This window comes from Corvus brachyrhynchos, unplaced genomic scaffold (genome assembly GCF_000691975.1).
Source record: "Corvus brachyrhynchos isolate BGI_N302 unplaced genomic scaffold, ASM69197v1 scaffold262, whole genome shotgun sequence".
Classification (NCBI taxonomy): domain Eukaryota; kingdom Metazoa; phylum Chordata; class Aves; order Passeriformes; family Corvidae; genus Corvus; species Corvus brachyrhynchos.
In genome coordinates this window covers 2,172,726-2,194,330 of record NW_008236626.1, presented here as the reverse complement: position 1 = coordinate 2,194,330, position 21,605 = coordinate 2,172,726, and the positions used below count along the sequence as shown (strand labels likewise).

Genomic DNA, 21,605 nt, shown 5'->3' with positions numbered 1-21,605 from the left:
CTGGCTGGACTGGGAGGTGGCACATCAGCCACAGCACTGGCGTCCTGCTGCCCTGGCCCTGCTGAGCCAGCGGTGCCAGGTCTCCTCAGATCAGTGTTCATGGTGTGCAAGTGCACGAGATGTGACAAAAGCCCAGGGCTTTGTGCTCCCCTTTTGATGAGGAATTCTTGTCTTTTCTGTACAACAATTGCATGTGCTGGGTTTGGGGGTGCAGGTCCTGCAGAGTGCTGGCTTCTCCAGGCACTGCCATCCCGGTCAGCTGGGGTGACACCGTCTGCTGGGCCTCTTTGCTGAGGGTGCCCTGTGTGAGGCTTGTGTCTCTATATCCTCTGGGAAAGGAAGTCAGAAAAGCCTATTCCTTCAGACATCCTATTTCAGAAGGCATCAGAAGCTAATTTATGTTCTCACCACACCCATGCACCTCGTTAAGGGATGTGACTATCCTAACCACACCCTGGTGAGAGCCACCATGACCCAAGTCTGAATGTCCCCCTCCAATGACACAGAAGCGTGTTCCAACCAGAAATCTCATCGGGGTAGCAAAATTTCAGTTTGATTCATATGTTTTGTAGGCATTAAGACCTGGAATATTCTTATGTTTTGCTTCATTAGTGTTTAACCTTGTTAGCTGGTGTGACGCTGTGTGGCATAGAGTGAGTCTGCAAAGAGCACCAGTGCCCTGTCAGGAGTCCTCTGTGTGCTGTGAGTGCTGAAAACACAGACCAGGGCTCAGCACTGATCTTGTAGCAACGACAGCTGTGGTCTCTGCTGTGGTCTAGGCAGTTGTACCCTATCTGCCTTCTCCATCCCCATCTCTCAGCTGTAATGTAGAGATGTGTATGGGAGCTGTGGCAGTGGGAGCCAGGGCTGGGCTGTGGGAGCTGCCTGGTGCTGGGCAGTTCAGTCACAGACAAAGAGGGAATTGGTTCAGAGCTGAGTGAGTTCATGTGATGGGCAATAAACACCTTAAGGCCCAAACACACCACTGGCATCCTCTACCTGCCTACAACCCAAGGGAACTCCAAGCCACTGAGCACTTGGGTGAGCTGGCATGAAGGTGGGTGCTGCCTTCCATGCACCCCCTGCCTGGTGTGGCAGGGCCCAGCCACATCACCCTACGGACTGTTCACTGCGAGGGAAATTCAAACCATGCTCAGCTGCCTCTTCTCCAGACAGAATGAATTCCATAGCGACATTGTTTTAAAGAAAACAACCTTTGCTGTGCAAAAGCATTTCAGTCTTAAACAGTTCTGGTGCAAAAGCACTGGATTTCACATGCTTTTCCCATCGCCTCTGGCAAAAGTGCAGCAGGGTCAGGGTGGTGTCCGCATTGTAGCACTCAGCAGTGTGCTTTGCACTGAGCTCACTCTGCTGGGCCGTGCTCCAGCTCATCGAGGATTTCTCCCTGATGTAACCGTAGTGCTTCGAGTACCTCTGTGGGCTCCATTCCTCTCCATCCTGCAGCAGATTTAAACTGTGTGTATCCTGTATTTATCCTGCCAGTATTCCTTGGTGGGACCCATGCCACCCACACCTTTGGCACTGCCAAACACGATCCCTGTGGCAGGCTCAGCTGCAGATGCTGATGTGAGATGGCTGTCGACGAGGCTGCTGCTGAATACCGAGGGGGAGAGAAAGGAAGCGGCGTGTCAGAGCCCCGCCGGGATGCGCAGAGCGGCTGGAAGGAGCTGTGACCGAGCTGCTCTTTCCCAGGGAGGATTCTCCACCCCGTCCTGGGTGGGATCTCAGCCGTCCTGCTTAAAGCCGAGCAGATGGGGTTGGTTGCTTGCAGGACTTGCTTGCTTGCGGGGACACAGGAGTAACTTCTGCACAGGGCAGTGACCCGCTGCAGTTCCATCTCCCCATGGAAGGTAGGAGGAGGTTTGTTTTCTTTCCTTGGTTACTGTATTTCTTTAAGGTCTTTAAACCAGCAATTAAATTATAATGCAATTAGCCAGAAAACAAGGCATGAACTGGGGAGGGACAGCAAAGGTGTGGGTCTGGCTGTTCCCTCCTGGGATGTGCTGCTTCTATTTGGGCTCACTTAACAGAAAACAGAAAAGTGTTTCCGTGATATATTATGTTTAGAATTTGGAAGAAAAAAATTAGTTACTAGAAATTTTGAGATCCAACACTTCAGCATCTGCAAGTCCCGCAGTGGGCATTCAGTGGTACAGCACAGCTGTCCCTGGAGAGAGGCAGTGTGGCAGAAGGTCCCTGCCTGGCCGAGGTTTGTCCTCTCGAGGGGAGCAGCCACCCCTCCTGCTGCCCCCCAACTGGCTCCAGCCCTGCTGCTCCCCAGGGATCAGCAGGACCCTTAGTGCTCCCACAGGAGTCTTGTCCCTGCAGTGTGGGCACAGCCAGGGCAGGGAACGGCTTTCCCATAGAGACCGAGTGGGGTGGCAGAGCTGGGAAAACAGCAGCAGTGGGGACACTCTCTGTGGGACAGCATGTCAGACCTCCAGCATCAGAGGAGGTCACCCTGAGCAATAATGCCTTTTCCTGAAAAGCAATAGCAAAAGTGATCTGTTTTCTGAGAGGAAAGGAGGCGAGAGGGGCCTTTGAGGGGTGTGCCTGAGCCTGCAGCAGTGTGTGGCTGCCTGTCACCCAGCATGAGCAGGGGCTGGAGAGGGCAGTGCTGATGCTCCAGGCCTCTGGGCTCAGTTGTGCTCCCACGTCCTACTCGTGTCCCCCAGGGTGGTTTCTGGCTCAGCTGGCTCAGCCCCTCGGTTCCTCTCTTGCCTTGCTCTGCTGCGCCCAGGTCCCTTTGCCAGGGCTGGAGTTCCTTGACAGCACCCCTCAGCCCATGGGAGCTGGAGCCCCATTGCTGGGGCAGTCCTGGCATTTCTCTGGCCATCAGTTGGCCAGCCCCAGCTCCTGACTTTGCCAAAGGTTTGCTTTGTAATGCCAAAACAATCCTACAGCAACTCCAACAGCTCTGTAGGAGGGTATTAAGCATCTGCATGTCAGAAGGTGGCCTTTATTTTATTGCTTCATGTAAAACACTGTCTATTCTCTGGGCAGGAGAGGCAAGGGTTGCAGTGAATGTTTTCAGAAACGGAATTAGTGTCATGTTGTCCCTTCCCAGCGATGCTCCCCTGTCAGACAGACCCTGGGGCCGTGGCTGCCCAGCCTCACCAGCAGCTCTGTTCTCACATGGATCTTGGAGGACTGTTTGCCAGGACCACAACTGGGAATAGTACTGCATTTCTTGTCCTTTGCCTCTCTATAAAATAAATCAAGCTGAGTTTTCAAACCTCTGTTTGCTGATGCTCCCTGGCCAAGTTTCGAGTCAATTTATTTCTCATTGCTCTGCATCACCCTGGCAATGTGCCGAGCACGAGAACTGGGGAGAAACACAATTAGTTTGCTGCATTTCAGGCCAGGGGTGAACATCCATCTGTTGGTACACACAGGTCTCCCAGGCAGTAGTAAAGGTGTACTTTTTAAGGTAGAAAATTACTTGTGTTTTGGAAATTAATAAATTGTTGACGTAAGCTAAGAGTCATGAGACAGGAATGGGTTGTGTTGCCAGGGATTCACCATAAGAGCATTATGCCCTGGAGTGCTGATGCAATGACCACTGTGGGAAGTGACCAGAGGGGTGCTGGCTGGAGGGCAGAAGGGGTCAAGCCCCAGGGAAGGACCCTCCTTTACCCATGCCTGCTGTGCCTCGGGGGCACTGGGCAGGGAGAAGCCACCATGCTCCTGCTCTCCTGTGGGCCCATTCCCTGGTGACAGCTACTGGCAGAGCCAGTAGGAATGCCAGGCATGAAACCCAGCTTGACGTGGGCAGCAGGACCACCCAGGTCCCAGCAGTACCCACGGGCTGTGCAGTGGTGAGGAAACTGCTGGGGTGCAGCAGAGGGTCAGTGGGGCTGCTGGGGCCAGCCCTTCTGGCTGGCAGCAAGGGTCCCCCCTGTCCCCAGCTCTCACCCTGTGGTCAGAGAGCTGTTAAGAAAGGGGGGAGGTGTTTCTGGGAGTGTTTTTGTGGGGATTGCTGTTCTTTTTGGCATAAATTTGCTGTTCCAGCTTCTGAGTTCACCATTTCCAGGGTTCACACTTCCAGGGTTAACGTTATCTGACACCTGCCAAAAACCTGGCCCTCCAAAAAATCTGACACTTGCCAAAAAATGGTCCAGCAAGCCTTGTGCAGCACGGGGCTGAGCACACACACTGCCTGCTGTTCCCATCCCTCCTCCACCTCATCCTGCTTCCTTCAGTGCTCCTGGGAAAAGGCAGGACCTGGAGCTGTTGGAAGGAATGCTTGTGTGGGAAGGGAACTTGGCTTCTCTGGTGAATAAATCATATAGAATACGTAACCATTTTGTGCATTAAACAAAACTTTATGAAAGGCAGATACAAAGGAGAGGCCCTGCTGACAGCTCGGGGGGTTTCATTGTGGTGGCTGACATCTCCTGGCACTGGAGCCTGGGCACCACTTGTGGGTCTCAGCCTGCTTCAGAGACCCAAAGTACCTGAAGCAGGGTGGGTGCTGCCCACCCTGGCTTCAGCTTCCCAGGGCTCTGACACTGCAGACTTTGCTGTTGTTTCCATCGTCCTCCAGGAGCAGGGGATTTGTGGGGGGCAGGCCTGTGGTGGGTGTGCAGAGGGTGCTTGTGTGAAGAGGCCAGTGCTCATGTGCTGCACAGCAGCTTCCACTTTGCTGCCCAGTTCTGATCTCTCACACAGGAATGAGGATCTTCTTGAAATGTGACCTTTTTTTTTCAGTTTTACTCCCCATATTTGGTATCTGTTTGTCCCTTCTTTCACAGAGCAGCCCAGTAATCAGATGACATCCCTGACTCATGCTGCCCAGACGTGCATGATGGGGCCTTTCTATTTGCTAGAAAAAGCCTATTGATTTAATTTCTGTATCATTATTCAGCTAATATGGAATGTGTCACTGATGGTGGTGCATGAAATTGAATGGAGTCTGAAAAAAAGGGTGAAATATTAAATAAACCTTGCCAAAGGAGGGGGAGGAGGTGGAGGTGAATGTGCAGGAAGGGTACAGGGTGCGGTGTCTGCTGCTCCACCTCTCTGGTTGTACAAAGGCTGTGTTCCCCTGGCTTCTGGGAAATGTTGGCAAGGCCACCTGAGCTGGTCAAACACCAGCACTGGTCACTGCTGGGGGACACTGGTTGAAAGCCATGCCAAATATGGCCCAAGCTGCACACAAAATATGGTCCCTGTCACCTGCACACCTCGGCCTGAGCAACGAGCTGTCATACGTCCTCTCACCCATACTCACACACGTGCAACACTCTCTGTTACATGTAAATAAAGGTTTGGGTGTACAGAGGCACCTCAAGAGCATGTCACAAAGCAAACCAGTCTGGGCTGGCTGTCCAGGAGCTGTGGGAAAGGCCTGTCAGACACGGCTCTCCCTGGGCTCTGGGGTAACTTACCACTAGATGTCACAGTGTGCTTGGGTTTGCGGGGACCAGGAGTGCCACTTGTGCTGGGGACCCCCAACCAACCCACCCTGAGCAGGACAAAACTGCTCTCTAAGGTCCCTTTGTTGGACCAAAGCACACGAATAGCATCTTTCTGTCTGTTCTTGTCTTCTAGAGCATTTTGGAAACATTTCTAGCTTTCATGTGCCACTCAGCAAAGTCTGAGAGACCAACAGGTGACTGGAGAGGTTCAAATGGTGCCAGCCCAGGGGGGTGACCTTGGTGGGACCCCTGCCCTGGCAGGCACCCAGTGGCCCTGCTCCCACTGCAGCCAATGTTGAGCCCTCATTAACATCAGTGAGGTAGCAGGAGCTCATGGTCTGTGTCCCAAAGCTCTTGCTCCAAGGCGGACAAGTTCTGCCACTCCACCAGCTCAAGGCAAGTAGCGGCCAGCACTCATACAGCTGCCTGGGGCTGACCTCTGCCTAAACCATCCCAAATGGATATTTATAGGCACACAGGAAACCATGCCGGACCCTGCACTTCCTCTCCCATCCAAGCTGAATCTTTAGTTAGCTGGGTAGCACAGGGAACATTAATTTTGTGTGTTTTTCCATTGAGCATTGTGCTGAGCAGGGGTAGAATACGTACGTGGTCAGCTTTGGGCAGGCTGGTGATGGGATAGGCAAGTCATCCTCTGAACTTGTTACAGATCTATAAAAAACTTGGTATGTTATTAAAAGGCTAGGAGTATATTAGAGTGAGAAGCATTTGCTGAATAACTACAGCAATGACAGCATTTAAAGCCTCCTGTTTGAAGTGGTTTATGTACAGACCCAGAGTGGCGAGGCCACCCCACGTGCTGCACCCTGGCAGTTCTTGGGCAAAGTGTAGCTGTTGAATTAATGATGGCATCACGCTGTGGCTTTCATTCGCCACCAAAATCAAGCATGGTTTTGCCAGTCTAAGACTGAACAAACGACACAGCCAGGGGTGTACAGTGGGATTCCTTCCTTGTGTTCTGTGGTATCTCTGATCTTGAGATCAGGGTCTGCCCAGCTTGAGCAGGGATGTTGTGCCTTGGACGCTGGCCCAGCCTGGAGAGCAGCTCCCCAGGAGCCCGGTGCTCCCTCGCTGCTCCTTGTGTACGGGACGTTGGGGGGACTCAGATGTGCAGTGACGGGAAGCAGAGCTGTGCTCCGTGTGTGCAGGGGGAGCCACTGCCTGTACCCCTGAACCTGGAGAAATGTAAATAGCAGCTGGTGACCTGGCTGCCAGACACTGTGCTGCCCAGGCAGCGAGCTGTGTGTGCTCCCTGCCACAGACAAGATGGATGGGTTATCCCTGCAGGCCACTCGCTGCTATTAATTTTCACCACATGAATCTTCCTGACCAATAACACATTATTGCTTTCCTTTGTCTGGGATTGCCTTTCCCCCCTTCCCTGGCACCAATCCAGAATATCTACAAATCTTACTTAGTCACAGTTAATGACTGTGCCTTAATATCAGGAGTCTCCCGAAATACCCCATGTGCTGCTCTTTCCTCAGAGAATGAGAGCTGACCACACTGTCATTGCCACCCACCAGCAGTAGCCATCGCAGCAGAAAGTGCTTGAGCAGAGCCAGGTGCTCTCCCGGAGAAGAAAGATTTGCTGTGCTGCAGGGCTGGAGCCCAGTTCCAGCTCTGGGGAAGTGGTGTAGCCTCACAGTATTCCATAAAAGCATCACCACAAGCTGGCTCCTGCTCCAAGCAGCCAGCGCCAGGTGAGGCCACCTGCCCAAGCCCCAAAGACACCCCAGAGTGCTCCTTCCTGGAGGTACGTGTGGCATAAGAGGGTGGCATTACAGATTCACTGCTGTAGGATAGTGCCGGGCCTTGGAACAACAACTTTTTGAGAAAAACACCCAACATTAAAAAAATTAACATAAATCTAATTTTCTGCAGTTATTGCCAATCTCAGTTAAATTCTGCAACATGACCAAACTGCTGCAAGGCCACACACTAGTATGTTAAATATGTCCCACTGTATGCATTGAATGTGATTTCCAGACACTGAGGGCTTCTGGAGGAGAGTGCAGATAAGGGTGTGCTGGGAGGCAACTGCCCAAGAGCTCTGCAGGAGCAATATGTGGGCACAGACACATGCAGGGCCCTGAGTTTCCTTTCACTTGTTGGGTTTTTTTCACTTTTTTTCTGTCCTGTCACCCTCAGGTGTGTCAGCTTTTGATTTGCACCAGCCAAAGAGCTGATTTGGAGCCTGGCCATTAAACCCATGCAAGGCAGCATGGCTGTTAGCCCAGCTCTGGGGAGGACCCTGCACTGGGGCCATAGGGCAGGTCCCTCACTATCCCACAGCTCATCCGTGCTCGCAGCCAGAGGGTTTGACAGAGGTTTTGGCACTGCTTCTCTCCTTCCCTGGGGATGTGTGGGTGCTCCTGGAAATGAAGTGCATTCGCTTCTCCACCTCCTGAAGGCAGAACCAACTTTTTCCCATTTATCCCACTCCCCTGTTGGCTGGGAATGCAGCACAGACTCATGCTGCGTTCCCCATGGCTGAGTGCAGTGGCCCAGAGCTGGGATCTGCTGGTTCCAGGGAACTCTGCACTGCCAGCAGTAAAGAAAGTGCCTCCTCATTGCTTCTGGGCTCTGCCTCAGAGCTGCCCAACTCCTTAACATCCTAGTCATGTGCAGGGAGTTTGTCTGTCTAAATCCCTGGTGTCTGATGTCTGTTGAGGGCAGCACTGCTCTCCCAAGGAGAGGAGCTGGAGCCTGCAGTGGGCAGTGCCCTTGGGCCCCCATCCCAGCACCCCACGAGTGTCTGTGGGTCCTGCAGTGGGGCTGGGCTGGGCTGGATGCACCTGCTGCATCCAGTGTCCCAACAGCAAGGGAGTGCAAGCACAGACCTTTAAAGAAAGCAGTTGGAGGGCAGGGATTGCAAAGGCTCTGCCCCAGTGGCTGCACCTTCCCAGGTGAGGGGCAGTGATGATGGATGCCCCACACCCTGCAGCTTTCCAGCTGGGAAAACTCCTCAAACCATTCTGTTCCCAAGGAAAGTGCACAGGAGAAGAGCTGCCCAAAGTCTGCCTGAAGTATCTGGCTCACCATCAAACCATTTGTGTCAATGGGCATTTTCCCTTTCTGGGGACAGCCAGCTGACTAGAACCTGGGATCCATCTGCACAGTCAGGCAGGGAAGTGAGCTGGAATGAGGGGGCCAGCTGGGTGTGAATAGGAAGGACTTTGCCTGGGATCCCAAGACTGCTGAGCTTTTCAAGGCAACCCATGTGTTACGATCCAGTTTAAACTCAGAAAAGCAAAGCAAGCTAAGTCTCTGTGCATAAACTGGAAAGAACTTAGAAGGTTCAAAATATTCCCAGAAACGAGATTAAAACCAAACGAGGTTAGATGTTGATGCCAAAAAAATTGATGTATTTTATTTAATAGTAGAGAGGCAAAAAAAGAGGGGAAGAGAGAAGGAAGGAAGGAAGGAAGGAAGGAAGGAAGGAAGGAAGGAAGGAAGGAAGGAAGGAAGGAAGGAAGGGAAAGAAAAGAAAGAAAATGGAAAAAAGAAGTGTGAGTGGGGGGTGGGGGAACAGGGAGAGGTGACAGGGGTTAGGTGGAAGCGTATCACCCATCTGAGGATCCCAATGATGTCTTGTTGCTCCCCTCCATCTGGTGTGCTGGTGGTGTCCCCCGTTCGTTGCCGCCGTGGCCATGCCGCTATATGGTGCCACACGCCATGTCACGCTGCCACACCTCACGCCAAAGAGTGCAGAACTCCGTGGATTAATATACACTTTGGGCCAGGTGGGAACGCCCACGTGTCTTTCTTGCAGGGGCTAGCTTGACGGGGGCCCCTGTGATGGGTCATGTCACCCCCTTCTGCTGTGGATAAGCTTCCCCCTCCCGGTGAGGACCCCTCAGACAGGCTCCTCTGCACAGTGGAGGATGGGCAGTCACTGCACCTCTGACCAGAGGCGTTTCCAAGATACCCAAAGCCTCTCCTCCCTCCACCCTTTGGTGCAGGGGGTCTGTTCGAGCCTGGCACCTGGTAGCCCTGGGACTGTGGTCTCCACCTTGGAGGTGTTAAGCTTGTGCTCTGTCAATGTCCCCAGCCCTGAGTTGTTACTTCATCTTATCTCCATCAGCGAGTGGTGTAACGCCTCAGTCAGGGCCCCATTCAGGGTTTGGTAGTCTTCTTTGCAGCTTTTTTAACACAGTTTTAAAAGTCCCTTAAGAAAATGTTTAAGTCATAGACTGTAATATTTCAGTCTCTGACACCAGGAGTGCACACAAGCAGAGCCCATGTGCATCCCAAGGTATGGCACCCACCCTCAGCTTGTCCTGGAGTCGCTGCAGCAGCTGGCACAGGAGCGATCTGCTGCTGCCAGGAGAAGGGAGCACACTATGTTCAGGGAGGAGAGGTCAGGTCTCTTCCTGTTTAGATGTTTTCAAAAAATGCTTGAGCATTTTAGTGGAAAAATGACTGAGGGAACCATCCAAATTAAGAAACAGGAAATACTGCACTAGCATAAATATAATTTTGACAGCTGAATGAGCGGCAAGTGGTTGCCAGGTAGGGCTCATAAAGAGGCTGCTGGGCCAGCAGCTGGTGGGGAAGATCAGCAGCCAAGGGGCAGGTTCTCACTGCCAGGCGCAGGGACACACCTACCCAGCAGGTGCCAGAGCCAAGTCACTGGGTGTCTTTCACCTCAGGGTCTCCCAACACAGTGCCAACAGTCAGCAAGATGTGTCCTTCAAGTGGAGAACTCCCCATGTTTCCAGCAGTGGATATACTGAAAACTAAGGCACTAAAATCAGAATTTTTATGGAGTATAAATAGCAGCAGACTTCCCCGTGCCAGGTTACCTGTGTGATATTAGCTGTTCAAATCTAATGTCCTCCCTGCTCTTGACTCTCTCTCCCCTTCAGCAGATCACAGAAGCTCCCCAAGCCCCTTTCTAGCCGTATGTTATGTTGATGTAATGCTGCTGCTAAGTCTGTGCAATTACTCAATTACTCCTGCATCTGATTGCAAGTAATATACCCTCAGGGCTTTGGTTCAGTTTTGCCCATTGATGTGCTGTGTGACCTTGAGCACCACATTAAATATACTTTCAATATTCAAAGTAATTTTGTTCATTTATGACCGTGATCATGCTAAACTACTCTGCTCCCATCCTTCCAAGCAGTGTCTACATGTTATTTATTGCAAAATTTAAGGATAGAAACTATCCTAAAATACAAAAGAGATCTGGGGGCCTGTGTTCCATTCAAATTCACCTCAAGCAAGTTTCAATGGAGCTTGAAGAGCCTAAGAAATGTAGATACTTCTGAAAATGTCACCCTAGCTGTACCTGCAGGCTCTGACATTCCGCAGACACCTGAATTACTCAGGCGAGTTCCCCTTGCTGATCCAACCTGATGGCTGCAGGGCTGGCAGAGCATTAAATATGCACATATTTAATATCTGCTCGTGTGGAGGGGGAGGACGCCTCAAAGTGAAAACTGCTGTGCATTCAAATGTGTTCTTCAAAACTAAGACAGGTCTGCTCAGCCTCAAGCCGACTAGTAACAGCTACCCCTGGCTACTGGGGCACGATTTGGAGGGGCTGTGGGGTGCTGCTGTCTTCCTTGTTCCGTGCACGGGAGGGGTGGAATCAAGGAATGGTGTCTTTGCAGAGAGGTCTGCTGGAACAATGAGCAGCCAAAGGAGAAGCGTGGACAGAGCCTATCCTGTCACTGGGGTTGTCCCCTGGCTGATGGTACAAGGTTTTGAGAGTTGTCTTTTTGCATGTTTGTATGGGGAACAACTGTGGTTTTCCCTTTACCTTTGTTGGAAGATGGCTGTGAAATAACATGCTCAAGAGGCAAAGCTGCTTTCTGAATATTTTAAGAACTTTTGCCTTGGTTTTATGTTGATTAAGAGTAAATGAGACTTGGAAAAACGGCCAGTATGGATTTACCCCGGGACCATTCTGGGAATAAGCACATAAAAAATAACCCTTTCCTAAAAATGTTCTTTAGAGCCCCACCCTTCAGGAATGATCTTCCCTGCAATAACCCCGGCCTGGACAGCACTGGCAGACCAGGGCTGAACTTCAGCTCTGGTTCACCCTCAGCAGTTCCTTTTTACAGTGCAAACAGCTCCCTGGAGCCAGAGGTGGTTTGTTGAGGAACCACGCACCAGAGTGAGTGAGGACTGCAGAGTCTCTGCCTGTCACCCCAGCCCAGTGAAAGCCATGGACAGGAGATGGGAGTGACAGCAGCAGCAGGATTTGCTCCCCACTTGCTGTTCCTCTCTGTACCTGTAGTGCAAAGGTAAACTGCAACATGAGTTGCAGGTAATGATGTCAGCACACCTGTACACAGGAGCTCTGCTGTGCAAGTTCGTTCTTTGAATCTGTAAAGTGCTTCATGCTCCTTACCTTGTGAAACAACACTGAAGCAGTGTGATGTGTCGTTTCTACAAATGCTCCAACTTCTACACACAAGCCTCAAACCACTGAAACAGTCACCCAACGTCAGTGAAGAGGAGGGCAGTGATAGACTTGAATGCTTTAAACAAGTAAAGCTACAGACTTCAGCTGTGCTCTGATTATTTTCTTTGAATTTGCTTCCTTTCCACTGCTTTTTTTATACTGAGACATAAATAATCTTAAATTCCAGATCACCCATGGGTCCAAAATTTAGCTGTAACAGGGACTTCTGCCAACTTTTACAAAAGGATTTTGCTAACATGAAAGAAAATAACTCATACATAACAAACACTCCTCCTGACCCACGTTATCCTTTTGCATTTAAGGTCAAACATCTCTGAAAGGAGGGGGAAAAAAAAAAGATAAAGGAGATGCAGAGAGTCAGCTGCAACAACAAACCAAACCCCTGCATGAAGGTCCTCCCATCAGGGCTGTTCACAGCTGCCACTACATTTTTTCCTTGGCCTGAATAATGTAAATACTGGGCTGGGGAATGCTTTCCTTTACACTGGTGTAAATCTAGGCTGGAGTTCCAACCTTGACCTGACCATGCACACACTTTATCCCTGGCACCCCTGCCTTGGGTAAGGGGACCTGCTTCCTCAGAGGACCTCGCCATCCTTTGATGCTCACTGCTGTGTTGAATAAAGGGCTAAATTCCTCTTGTTTCTTGAAATAAACTTGCAAACCCCTTGACCTTCCTGAGCTGGAGGAATATGTTTACAGATTGTTTAATTCCATTTGTCTTCCTGAGCGTGTGAGAGGGACAGCAATGTGGTTAAGGGAAGGGGAGCTGTGCTGTGTGACCAGCCTCTTTTGATACCAGAGACAAGACACTGATGAATCCCATCCACTTTGAAGGGTACAGACATTCCCATTTTTGGAGGAGGAAGGAAAGGAATTATTTGCTGGAATCCCCTATAATTTCGCTTTATATAAAGTTCATGAGGCAGCAGTGTAACGTTTTGTGTTTTGTTATCTATTCTGACGACGTCTTCCAGGACACCGGTGCTTGTGGACTTCTAGAAAAATATCAGGAGGTAATTCTGCAGCAGCATCTCTTTTCTAGTCCTACACCATCTAAACACGTCCTTTACACTTGGATTGCTGCCTGAAGTCAGGGGAGCCAGGAGAAAAAGTTTATCAGAGGACAAGAGGCAAAGCACAAGGAGGGGAGGTTACTGACGTATCTAAATTAAAGTGTAGAGCTTTATTTAAAGGCTGTAGAAGCTGGAAAGAGCTGTTTAAGACAGAAACCATCTTTTTTCCGAGGCCTGGGAGGCACTAGGAGGCCTCATGGGTGTCATCACCAGGTACTTGTAATAATGTCACTATTTCCAGAAGTCTTGGCATGAGCAGCATGGCAGGAGAGGAATTGTGAAGGGTAGCTGACTGAGGATAATGGATAGTAGGATGAAATTGAGAGGAAAAACTTAATTGGAATTAACTAGCTGAGAAAAGCCTCTTGATCTGTCAGACAGTGAAATTACCTCTCAGGAGCAATGGTATAGTCTCAGCCACGTGGGCATTTAAAGCCAGTCTAATGTCTGTGATTCCCTGAGTTAACTGGAGTATCTCAATAATTGGAACTGACACAAAGATTTATCTTCTTTGATTGACTAGCTTTCACAGAGGCTCATCTCTTTGTGGTGCTGCACAGAGCTTTCAGGGCAGCTGTTTGCACTTAAACTGCCACGAGCTGACAGTGTGTATCCATTTCAGCTCTTCAAATGTGCTCTTTGAAAAAACACTTAAATCGCTGCAATAGACAGTACAAATCAGTCTGCAGGAAAATGGAGCATCCTTACCTGGGGCTCAGTGCTATAAATCTCCCTGTGCCAGTGCTCGGCGCCCTGCGGCAGCAGAGCCATCTAGGTGCATTACTGCCAAACGCACAATCAGCCTGAAAAATTGGGCTGATTTGGCCGAGGCAATAAAAGGAAAAGGTGTTTTGCCAAATGTATAAAAACAAATGGTTGGTGTTTCAGCGGTTACAGCAGAGTAGGATTAATCACACTAAGATGATGGAAATGATCTCCCGTGCTCATTTTTTCTGATTTCAGAAGAGACAGCGATGGCTGGCCTGAAGGGTGAGGTCCTGTAAGAGCTTTTGTATTTGGATTTGCCCAATTATTCACCTGCTGTATGACCGTGTGCATATTTCCTCTCTGACTTTGCCTTCTCCCTTTCAGCAAAGCTCTTCAGAGCACCTTCAGAACACCTTCCCCTGTATTTTGATCCTTTCTGGAGTGTGCAGGTAGAACCTAAGAAACAAGATGCCTCTTTTGCTGTGGAGAAGTAGAGCATGTTGGAAATCAGAATTTATGGAAATATTAACTCCCAAGCTGATTAGTGTGTGGATTTACAAGCTAGGGATAACCACATCAGGTTGGACACAAGAGAGGAATAAGCTGTTGCTGCCAGAGATGAAATCCACTTGACCTGTTTGCTGGTGGCAGCACCAGAACCAGCTTCAGGTCACAGCTTGTGGCTGCTGCTTCATGGCTTCGAGGCTGTAGAGGTCTGACTCACAGCCTAACTCCTCAGCTCAGAGCCACAGCCTGTCCCAGCACACCAGCCTGTGGGCATGCATTTCGGAGGAGAAGAGTTGCACAACGTCAGTCTGCAGGGAGAGAAGCCAGAGCAGCACTGCTGGCTCTCCTGCAGGTTTCCTCTCAGCTCCAGCCCAAAGGCACAGCCCCACTCTCCCTCCAGTGTCTGCACCACCTGGAAAAAGGGAGCTCTGTGCCCTGAGATTTCTGTAATGCTTCACGCTGGCTGAACTCTTGCTCTCCCATTAAACCTTCCAGGTCACTAAACCTTTCAGGTTCCCAGTGCTCAGCTGGTTCCTCCACTGGTCACAGCCACTGCTGCCTAAACGACCTAGTTAGGGAAATTAGCATAAACTAAATAAGCTCATGTTTTCCCTGGAATGCTGTCAGGTATATGAGGATAATATTCTGATTTCCTTTTTAAGGGTAACTGGTAATAAAGGGGTCTCCATCCCATTGGAATATTGTTTTTCAAACTACTCTTTCTTCTGCTATGAAAAGTTTAGATTAAATATATCTATACAAAGTCAGGGAGGAAAGAAACTGAAAGTTTAAAGTGAAAATTAAGGAAGCAGTAGATAGTAAATGGTTATTTAATGATTGGGGGGGAAAAAAGGGAGAAAAGAGTAAAAACACACTTAGAGAAATGGGCTGTGGGTAACACATGTAAAGTTAGAGCTGACTAGTACCACAAGCAGTTTTACATGGATGTATATTCCTTATTACACTCTTCTATTAAGTTTCTTCATTCCCTCTATTGTTTGTAAAGTCTCCTCAGGAGATCATCTGTTCTGCTGAGCTGGGCTGTGTCTGCATGCGGGCTCTGGGGTTATCAAATAGAATCCTTTTCTCAGAGGGCAAACCCCCTCCGGCCCAGAAGGGCCCCAGTGAACCAGCTGGGGCCGGGCAGGTGTGACATGGAACCCTTGAACTGACCCACTTGGACCAAATCCTGCCCTGGTGGCCACCAAGGTGTCCTGGGGAAGGCCCTGCTGTTCAAACACATCATGGTGGGAGCAATGAGCATCCTCTCTTTGCTGACCTCTTGGCTCAGAGGGCTTTGCTTCTGCCCCACCATTCCCAGGCTGGTTTCCCACACCTGTTCTCCTTCAAAAAGTCCTTGAAGAGCGCTGGCCTGAAACTGCCAGCTCGTCTTACAAGCCACAAATCCTGCTGCTTCTCATGTTGTGCAAGAGTGCAAATAAATATTAGTTGTAAAATGATTCAGTCTTTATGAAACCCAGATAGACTGTTTGGCTTTTAATAGCACCAGCCCCAAATTACACGTCTGAACTAGACACAGTGCAGAGATTAATTTCCTTTAATTTGTTCCAGAGCAACTCACAATTTAATTTAACTGAGCAGTTCCTTGTTCTCTTACTCTGGAATGATGGATTGTGAAATGCACTCCTTTAAATTAATCCAGACACTTGATTTTTGTCAGCAGAGTAATCTTTCTCAGCGGTATGCTAAGTATGCTTTTAAAAGGTATGGTGAATATGAATGATATGCACTTGGTTGATGATTTAAGTGTTTACACTTTCCAAACATCGCAGAAAAAACAAATATGGCTTAGCCGCATTTTGTTTTATAACCTTTCAGAAGTAATCATTCAAATAACATCAAAAGGGCTTAAATGGATTTCTAAATTTGATGGTACATGTGAGGGCAACTCCCTTCTCATCAGAGAACCATGATTTTGAAATGGGGCCGAGCAAAGCTTAGCTATTTCTGATTGCAGGGCTTCCATAGATCATCCAGAAAGATTGCTATTGGAGCCATTAATGGTAAAATATTTCATGTGGGTGCTGTCACTGCTTACGCTGGCTTGATGTTGCAACAGAGCAGTGTCCTTTCCTTTGTTTTTTTTCCTTTCCCTTTTGCTGCTTTTACTTCTTAAAGATGAAGTGGGGCAGTTCTGGAGAGGAGCAAAAAGGCTGTGTATGAATATTTGTTTTTCTATACTGCCTCCTTTAGAAGAACTGCAAAAAGTTGTAGTGAAGTTGAGTAAGTGATGTTGATGTAAACCAACCCATCAGGTCCTATCAGCCCAGGCACTCCCTCACTCTCTTTTATCAGAGGTAAGGACTATCTGAATGCCACAGCTAGAAACTGCACAGCATTCCTGTGTCCAGCTGGAACCTGACAACAACAGTTATTCTTAAATGTGGGGAGACAAGGCAAAGCCTCCTGTCACAGAAATATGTGGCAGTGCTTTGTAGGCAAAGGTAAATGTCCCTAAACTTAGCAACACATGAACTGCAGCACACACCTACCCATTCATTCTCAGAAGGTCGACACCTACAGAAAAGGACACAGCCAGCCTCTGGCCCTGGCTGAGATCTGGGTTCCTACTTTGTATGTAGTGGCAGCACGTTGAAAAGGGTGTTTGGCATCAGGCAGCCTGAATCCTTTTACTTCTCTGCCACTGGCAGACAGAGGGATGGCGTCTTCTCTGCAAAAGAGATTTAGATCTTACTGAGATGGCCTTATAATATACAAAATATTAGGTAAAGATGTTTTGCAGAAAGTGAGAAATTGCTTTTCTGCAGGCCACAACTTACAGATGTTTATGTGTGCTGGCATCCTAATATTGACAGAAAAATGTGCTTTTTTCTTGGTCCTTCTAAAGCCTTTTACATAGGGAATGCATACTTGACTTGTTACCTTGCCTACGTAGCTAATGTGTACCTTGTTCCTTCCAAACCTAACTCTGCTCCAGCCTATGACATTCCTCCCAAGTAATGTTGTGGGTATTTGGCAAGCAAAGGAAATGTGTGTGTGTTTCCTGCCAGTCTGACTTAGCCACCATTGCTTAAAATAGAAGGTGAAGATTCACAGTGTGCTTCATGCTCCTTGCCAGCCCTCTCTCAAGACAACGCTGTTGTGACCTGTCAAGTCCATGTCCTCTAATAGCCTACACAGCCAAGTCATCCAAGGAAAAACTGTTTGGCTCAATAAAGGGGCTGTGTTATGCCTGGACACACCAAAGAATGGATGCAGCCTCCCATCACAGGTAGACTTGGCACCAAGCTTTGCTCCAGTCTTAGGCAAGGACTGAAGGCTGCTGAAATCTGAAGTGAGCTAAAACACATCGATCTCTTTTGATGTGAAGTGCTTTTATGAACAGGTTTTATTGGTTTGGGTGCTTCAGTGCCAGTATTTCTATTTTGAACATCTTAGCAGCAATCTTCTTCAAATTCAGAATGTGTGAAACACTCTTCTGTTGAGTTTTGAAAGTCTATTATAGCCTAGCAGTAAAATAATCAACGCAAAGGCTTTGAGGTGTTAAAACCAAGCTTTACTGGCCTTGCTCCTTTTTCAAAACAGAAATTGATTATTAAATTGGTTTGCAGTATTGCCTGGAGAGTGGATGCCTTTACACTCATCACCTGATAGTGGAGAAGTTATGGAAGATACAGCCATGTATCCTAAATGTGCATTAAATTAGAACTAAAATCCAACTGGCTTTTGTCTTTACACTGCTGTGTGACAGGAGCACTGGCTCAGTTAGTCTGTAGACTTGGGCTCACAGCCTTTCTCAGAACCAGCGAAGGGTTGTTAGCCATAATGGGTGCTGTCAGCTCCTCCAAGAGATGTCACAGAGATAAAAGGACCAAAACTTGGATATTGATGTCTTCAGTAGTGACTTTGCGTTCTTTGTTGCAGATGTCACAGAGATAAAAGGACCAAAACTTGGAATGTCTTCAGTAGTGACTTTGCGTTCTTTGTTGTTCCCTAAAACCAAATCACAACTAAACCATAAGAAAGGCCACTAAGGCTTGGTGTCTCAGACTGTGCTGTGCATTCCCAGCTTGTCTCACAAAAGCCCTCTCGCCGGGGTGCTGAAAGCTCTGTGTCGCTTGCCAGGGGCTTTTCATGAGCTGGTGTGAGCTGCAGGCCACTCGATCACTCGGCACTGCTGCAGGGCTGTGCTCAATGTGGGCCAGCCAGCTCGGGTACTCTTGACATTCCTGGATGTCTTCTAAACATGTAATGCTGATAGAAATGTTGTTTAAATATTTGTGAGTTATTTAAAAATAGTGCGTCAAATAAGCAGCCTGGTGACGCCCGACAGATCTCTGGCTCGGACAAGTGCCTTGGTGGAGAAGGAAGAGGTCAGCACGAGTTATGTACACAACTGAGGCTCTGACGAGAGACACGCTGCATCCGTAAAACCCTGCTGGAGAGCCCCTGTGCATGGGGGTCCTGAGCAAGGGCACGCAGTGGCTGCAGTCGGTCTCGATGCTCCGGCCTCGAGCAGGTCCATGGCTGGGACAGGAGGTGCTGCCTGGGGTTTGGCCACGCCCTGGTTCCCGGGAGCTGGGACAGTTGGGTTGTGGAAGCAGAAATGCTTTCTGCAACCTGGAGGACGGGAAAACTGTGCCAGCATCCCCATCCCATTCTGAGCTCTTTAGGCTCTCTTAATAGTTCCCCTGCTTGGTGCCCATCTTTATATCTAAAGGACTACATTTTAGGAATGGGGAGTGAATTTTCCATCCAACCATGACTGAACTCTTTCAGTAGTTTCTTCTCAGTATTATTAGACACAGCATTTTAGGTCAGTAGAGGTGCATGCTGGACAGAGGGGAAATGGATTCCTGTGATAGACAAGCGAGCTGGACATTATCTATTCATTATTTTAAATATTTATTTCCAGAGCTCTAATGTACTCCTAAAATATTTTAAGAGCTGATTTTATATGTCAACTTTATTCCCTTATTTCAGTAAACAATTATCATGCAGAGAATAAAACAAGCTCCCAGGCATTGCTGAGATACATTGTAGCCTAAGCCTACCATAACATGAATCTACTTTTATGTTGCCTTTAAATTGATTTGACATCAGTTCCAGGTCTATTGTAAAAATGAGATACATGATTAGATCAACACTGTCATCTTTCTGAGGTATTTCCACTTTTTAGTGTTGCTGCAAAGGAAATGATTTTCAAAGCACTCCGAATATTGACCTGTTTCTTGCCTCTTGTCACAATCCATAGCATGGCTGCAAGGGGAGCTCCTCTGTAGTTCCCTGACTAGACAGCACATGTACATTTGGAAAATGGATTTGAAAGTTGCTACTGCAATTTTACACTTTGCCTTATAGATACTGATCTCCAGGTTCCTTTTTTTTTTTTCCTCCTCATTGGTTGCTTTATTCTTGTTCCCTTTGACATCTTCTTCTCATTTAAAGTGCCAGAGTGAAAAGCCAAAATGAGTCTCAGCTTCTCTGAGGTCCAGATACAAGCTGTGCTGCTTTTGAGATGAAAATGCTACATATATTTATGGAATCTATTGAGGCTATTTATCAAAATCTTTTGGCTGTTATTTCTCCCAAACAACAGTTGCATTTTCAGAAGTTTACCATTGGCCTTTACCATTACCATTAGTGATTCAAACGAAAAGCTTAAGCATCTGTCATAGAAATGAGCACATATAAAAAACCCACAGAAATAGAACAGCGGTGTTTTCTGTGAATGTCTCAAAGATTTCAAGGAATTATTTTCTGATGATAAATTTGAGCCAGGAAAAGAGCAAAGAGCATCAATTGTATCATAAAATCAGTGCATAATCCATAATGATTGATTTGGCTCAAATTGACCACCATTACTTTTTCCTTCTCTGTTATTGTCACATCCCTGGAAACAGACTGGTTAATACTTGACAAGTAAATACCTTTGAAAACAGTTTCAGCTTATGGGGGAATGCAAACTGGTCAAGATCACTGTGGGATTAGTTGCTCATACCAAACAGCAGAACTATAGGTAAGATCTATTGGTCCCCAATTATTCATCAAAATTATGGCTTCACAAATGCTTGAAAATAATGAAGCAAGGATGTGACTGTGGCCAAACTGTGGAGAATTCTAGCCAGTATTTGCTACATCTATTTAATCATTATTCTATCAAAACCTAATTACCTTTCAGATTTTACTATTCTAATATTCAATTTCACCAATAAATTGCTAAAATTTCCAAATTTTATACATTCTAGTGCTTCTTATCTATGGGAGTCACCATACCTTGCTCTCTTGTGACAAAACACTCCATGTTCCTTTGCATCCCATTGCTCACTCCGGTGGCAATTCCACACCATTGGTAATAACTCTGGACCACCAGTTCCCAAAGCTCTGACATTTAGATGGCTTTATTTCTCTGGCATCTATTTAGCTCAAAAGCAAGGAGTTCTTGAAAATACTCACAAGCAAACCTGTTCTCAGGGGATTTCCAGATCTGACTGTAGGCAGAGATAAACTCAGGATAGTCTTTGCTCTAATATGGCACTTGCCTGTTTCTGCTTCCTGAACTGTTAACACAGTTAACAGTTAGAAACTGTCTTTTCATGTACAAAATCAATCTGCTAAAATTAGGAGGTACTGGCTTTGGCTGATTGGCAAAAAATTGATCTGCCCAGCTGCTTTGATTTGTTGCTGGAATGAGCGTCCACTGGACCCTTGAAGAATCCTCTGTCCAACCACTTTGTTCAACAGCTATAATGAAGATAGGAAGAAAGGTAAGCACAAGGGAGTGCTCTGCTTTTCTGGTCAGGCAAGAAACCACTACTTTTCAAGAACCATGACTGAAAGAGGATGCAGAATTTGGATACAGATCTCATTTCACTCAGCCTTGGTTCACAGCAGTATCACAGCAATGTCTGATCTCCAGAGGAAAGGGCTGAGCTCTCTGTCAGTCTCTGAGTCACGTCACCTGCTTAGCCAGGGATGCCGCAGTCTCTTGAGGGACTTTCCACTGTGGCTCTGTTTGCCCACACACCAAACTCAAACCCTGGTGAAACGGTGGGGCTGCATCCGAGGGGAGGCTTCCTGTTTGTGCCAAGGCACTTGGCTCACGCTGCACTGGCTGGGGAAAGGAACAGCTCGGTGTGGGTTTGTGAACAACTTCACACCTGCAGGCCTGCTCATGTCAGAGGGACACAGCAGCACAGAAGTGATTCCTGTTGGTTATTTTACGCAAAGGGTTTTATTTCTCAAGTGTCAAAGTGTCATTCCTAGAATGGATCATCCATCCATGTCCCCGTATCAGCCCTTTGGAGGTGTACTGGTAAGACATAGAGTGAGCAGTCTGGGTTGGTTTATTTATTTAAATAGCTGAAAATGTCCTGGTGAGTTTATTCTCTTTATGTGTTGCTGAACTGACAGTGACTCCGAGCAGGA

The 21,605-nt window shown here is 48.0% G+C and overlaps 1 protein-coding gene across 5 annotated transcripts in view; it reads left to right on the top strand.

Annotated features, from left to right (window-relative positions):
• The first annotated feature begins 1,432 nt into the window (after positions 1 to 1,432).
• LOC103624893 (rho GTPase-activating protein 7-like) overlaps positions 1,433 to 21,605 on the top strand; it is a 49,714-nt gene continuing 29,541 nt past the window's right edge. For 3 of the 5 annotated variants that reach the window (XM_017726543.1, XM_017726538.1, XM_017726540.1), the window contains exon 1: positions 1,434 to 1,871. Coding sequence is in view for 4 of the 5 variants with exons in the window: in XM_017726538.1 (XP_017582027.1) it covers positions 1,865 to 1,871 (7 nt within the window). In the remaining variant the exon portion in view is untranslated. Of the gene's footprint in view, positions 1,872 to 21,605 lie in introns of all 5 variants that reach the window. The other 2 variants (XM_017726536.1, XM_017726537.1) reach the window with 1 other exon arrangement.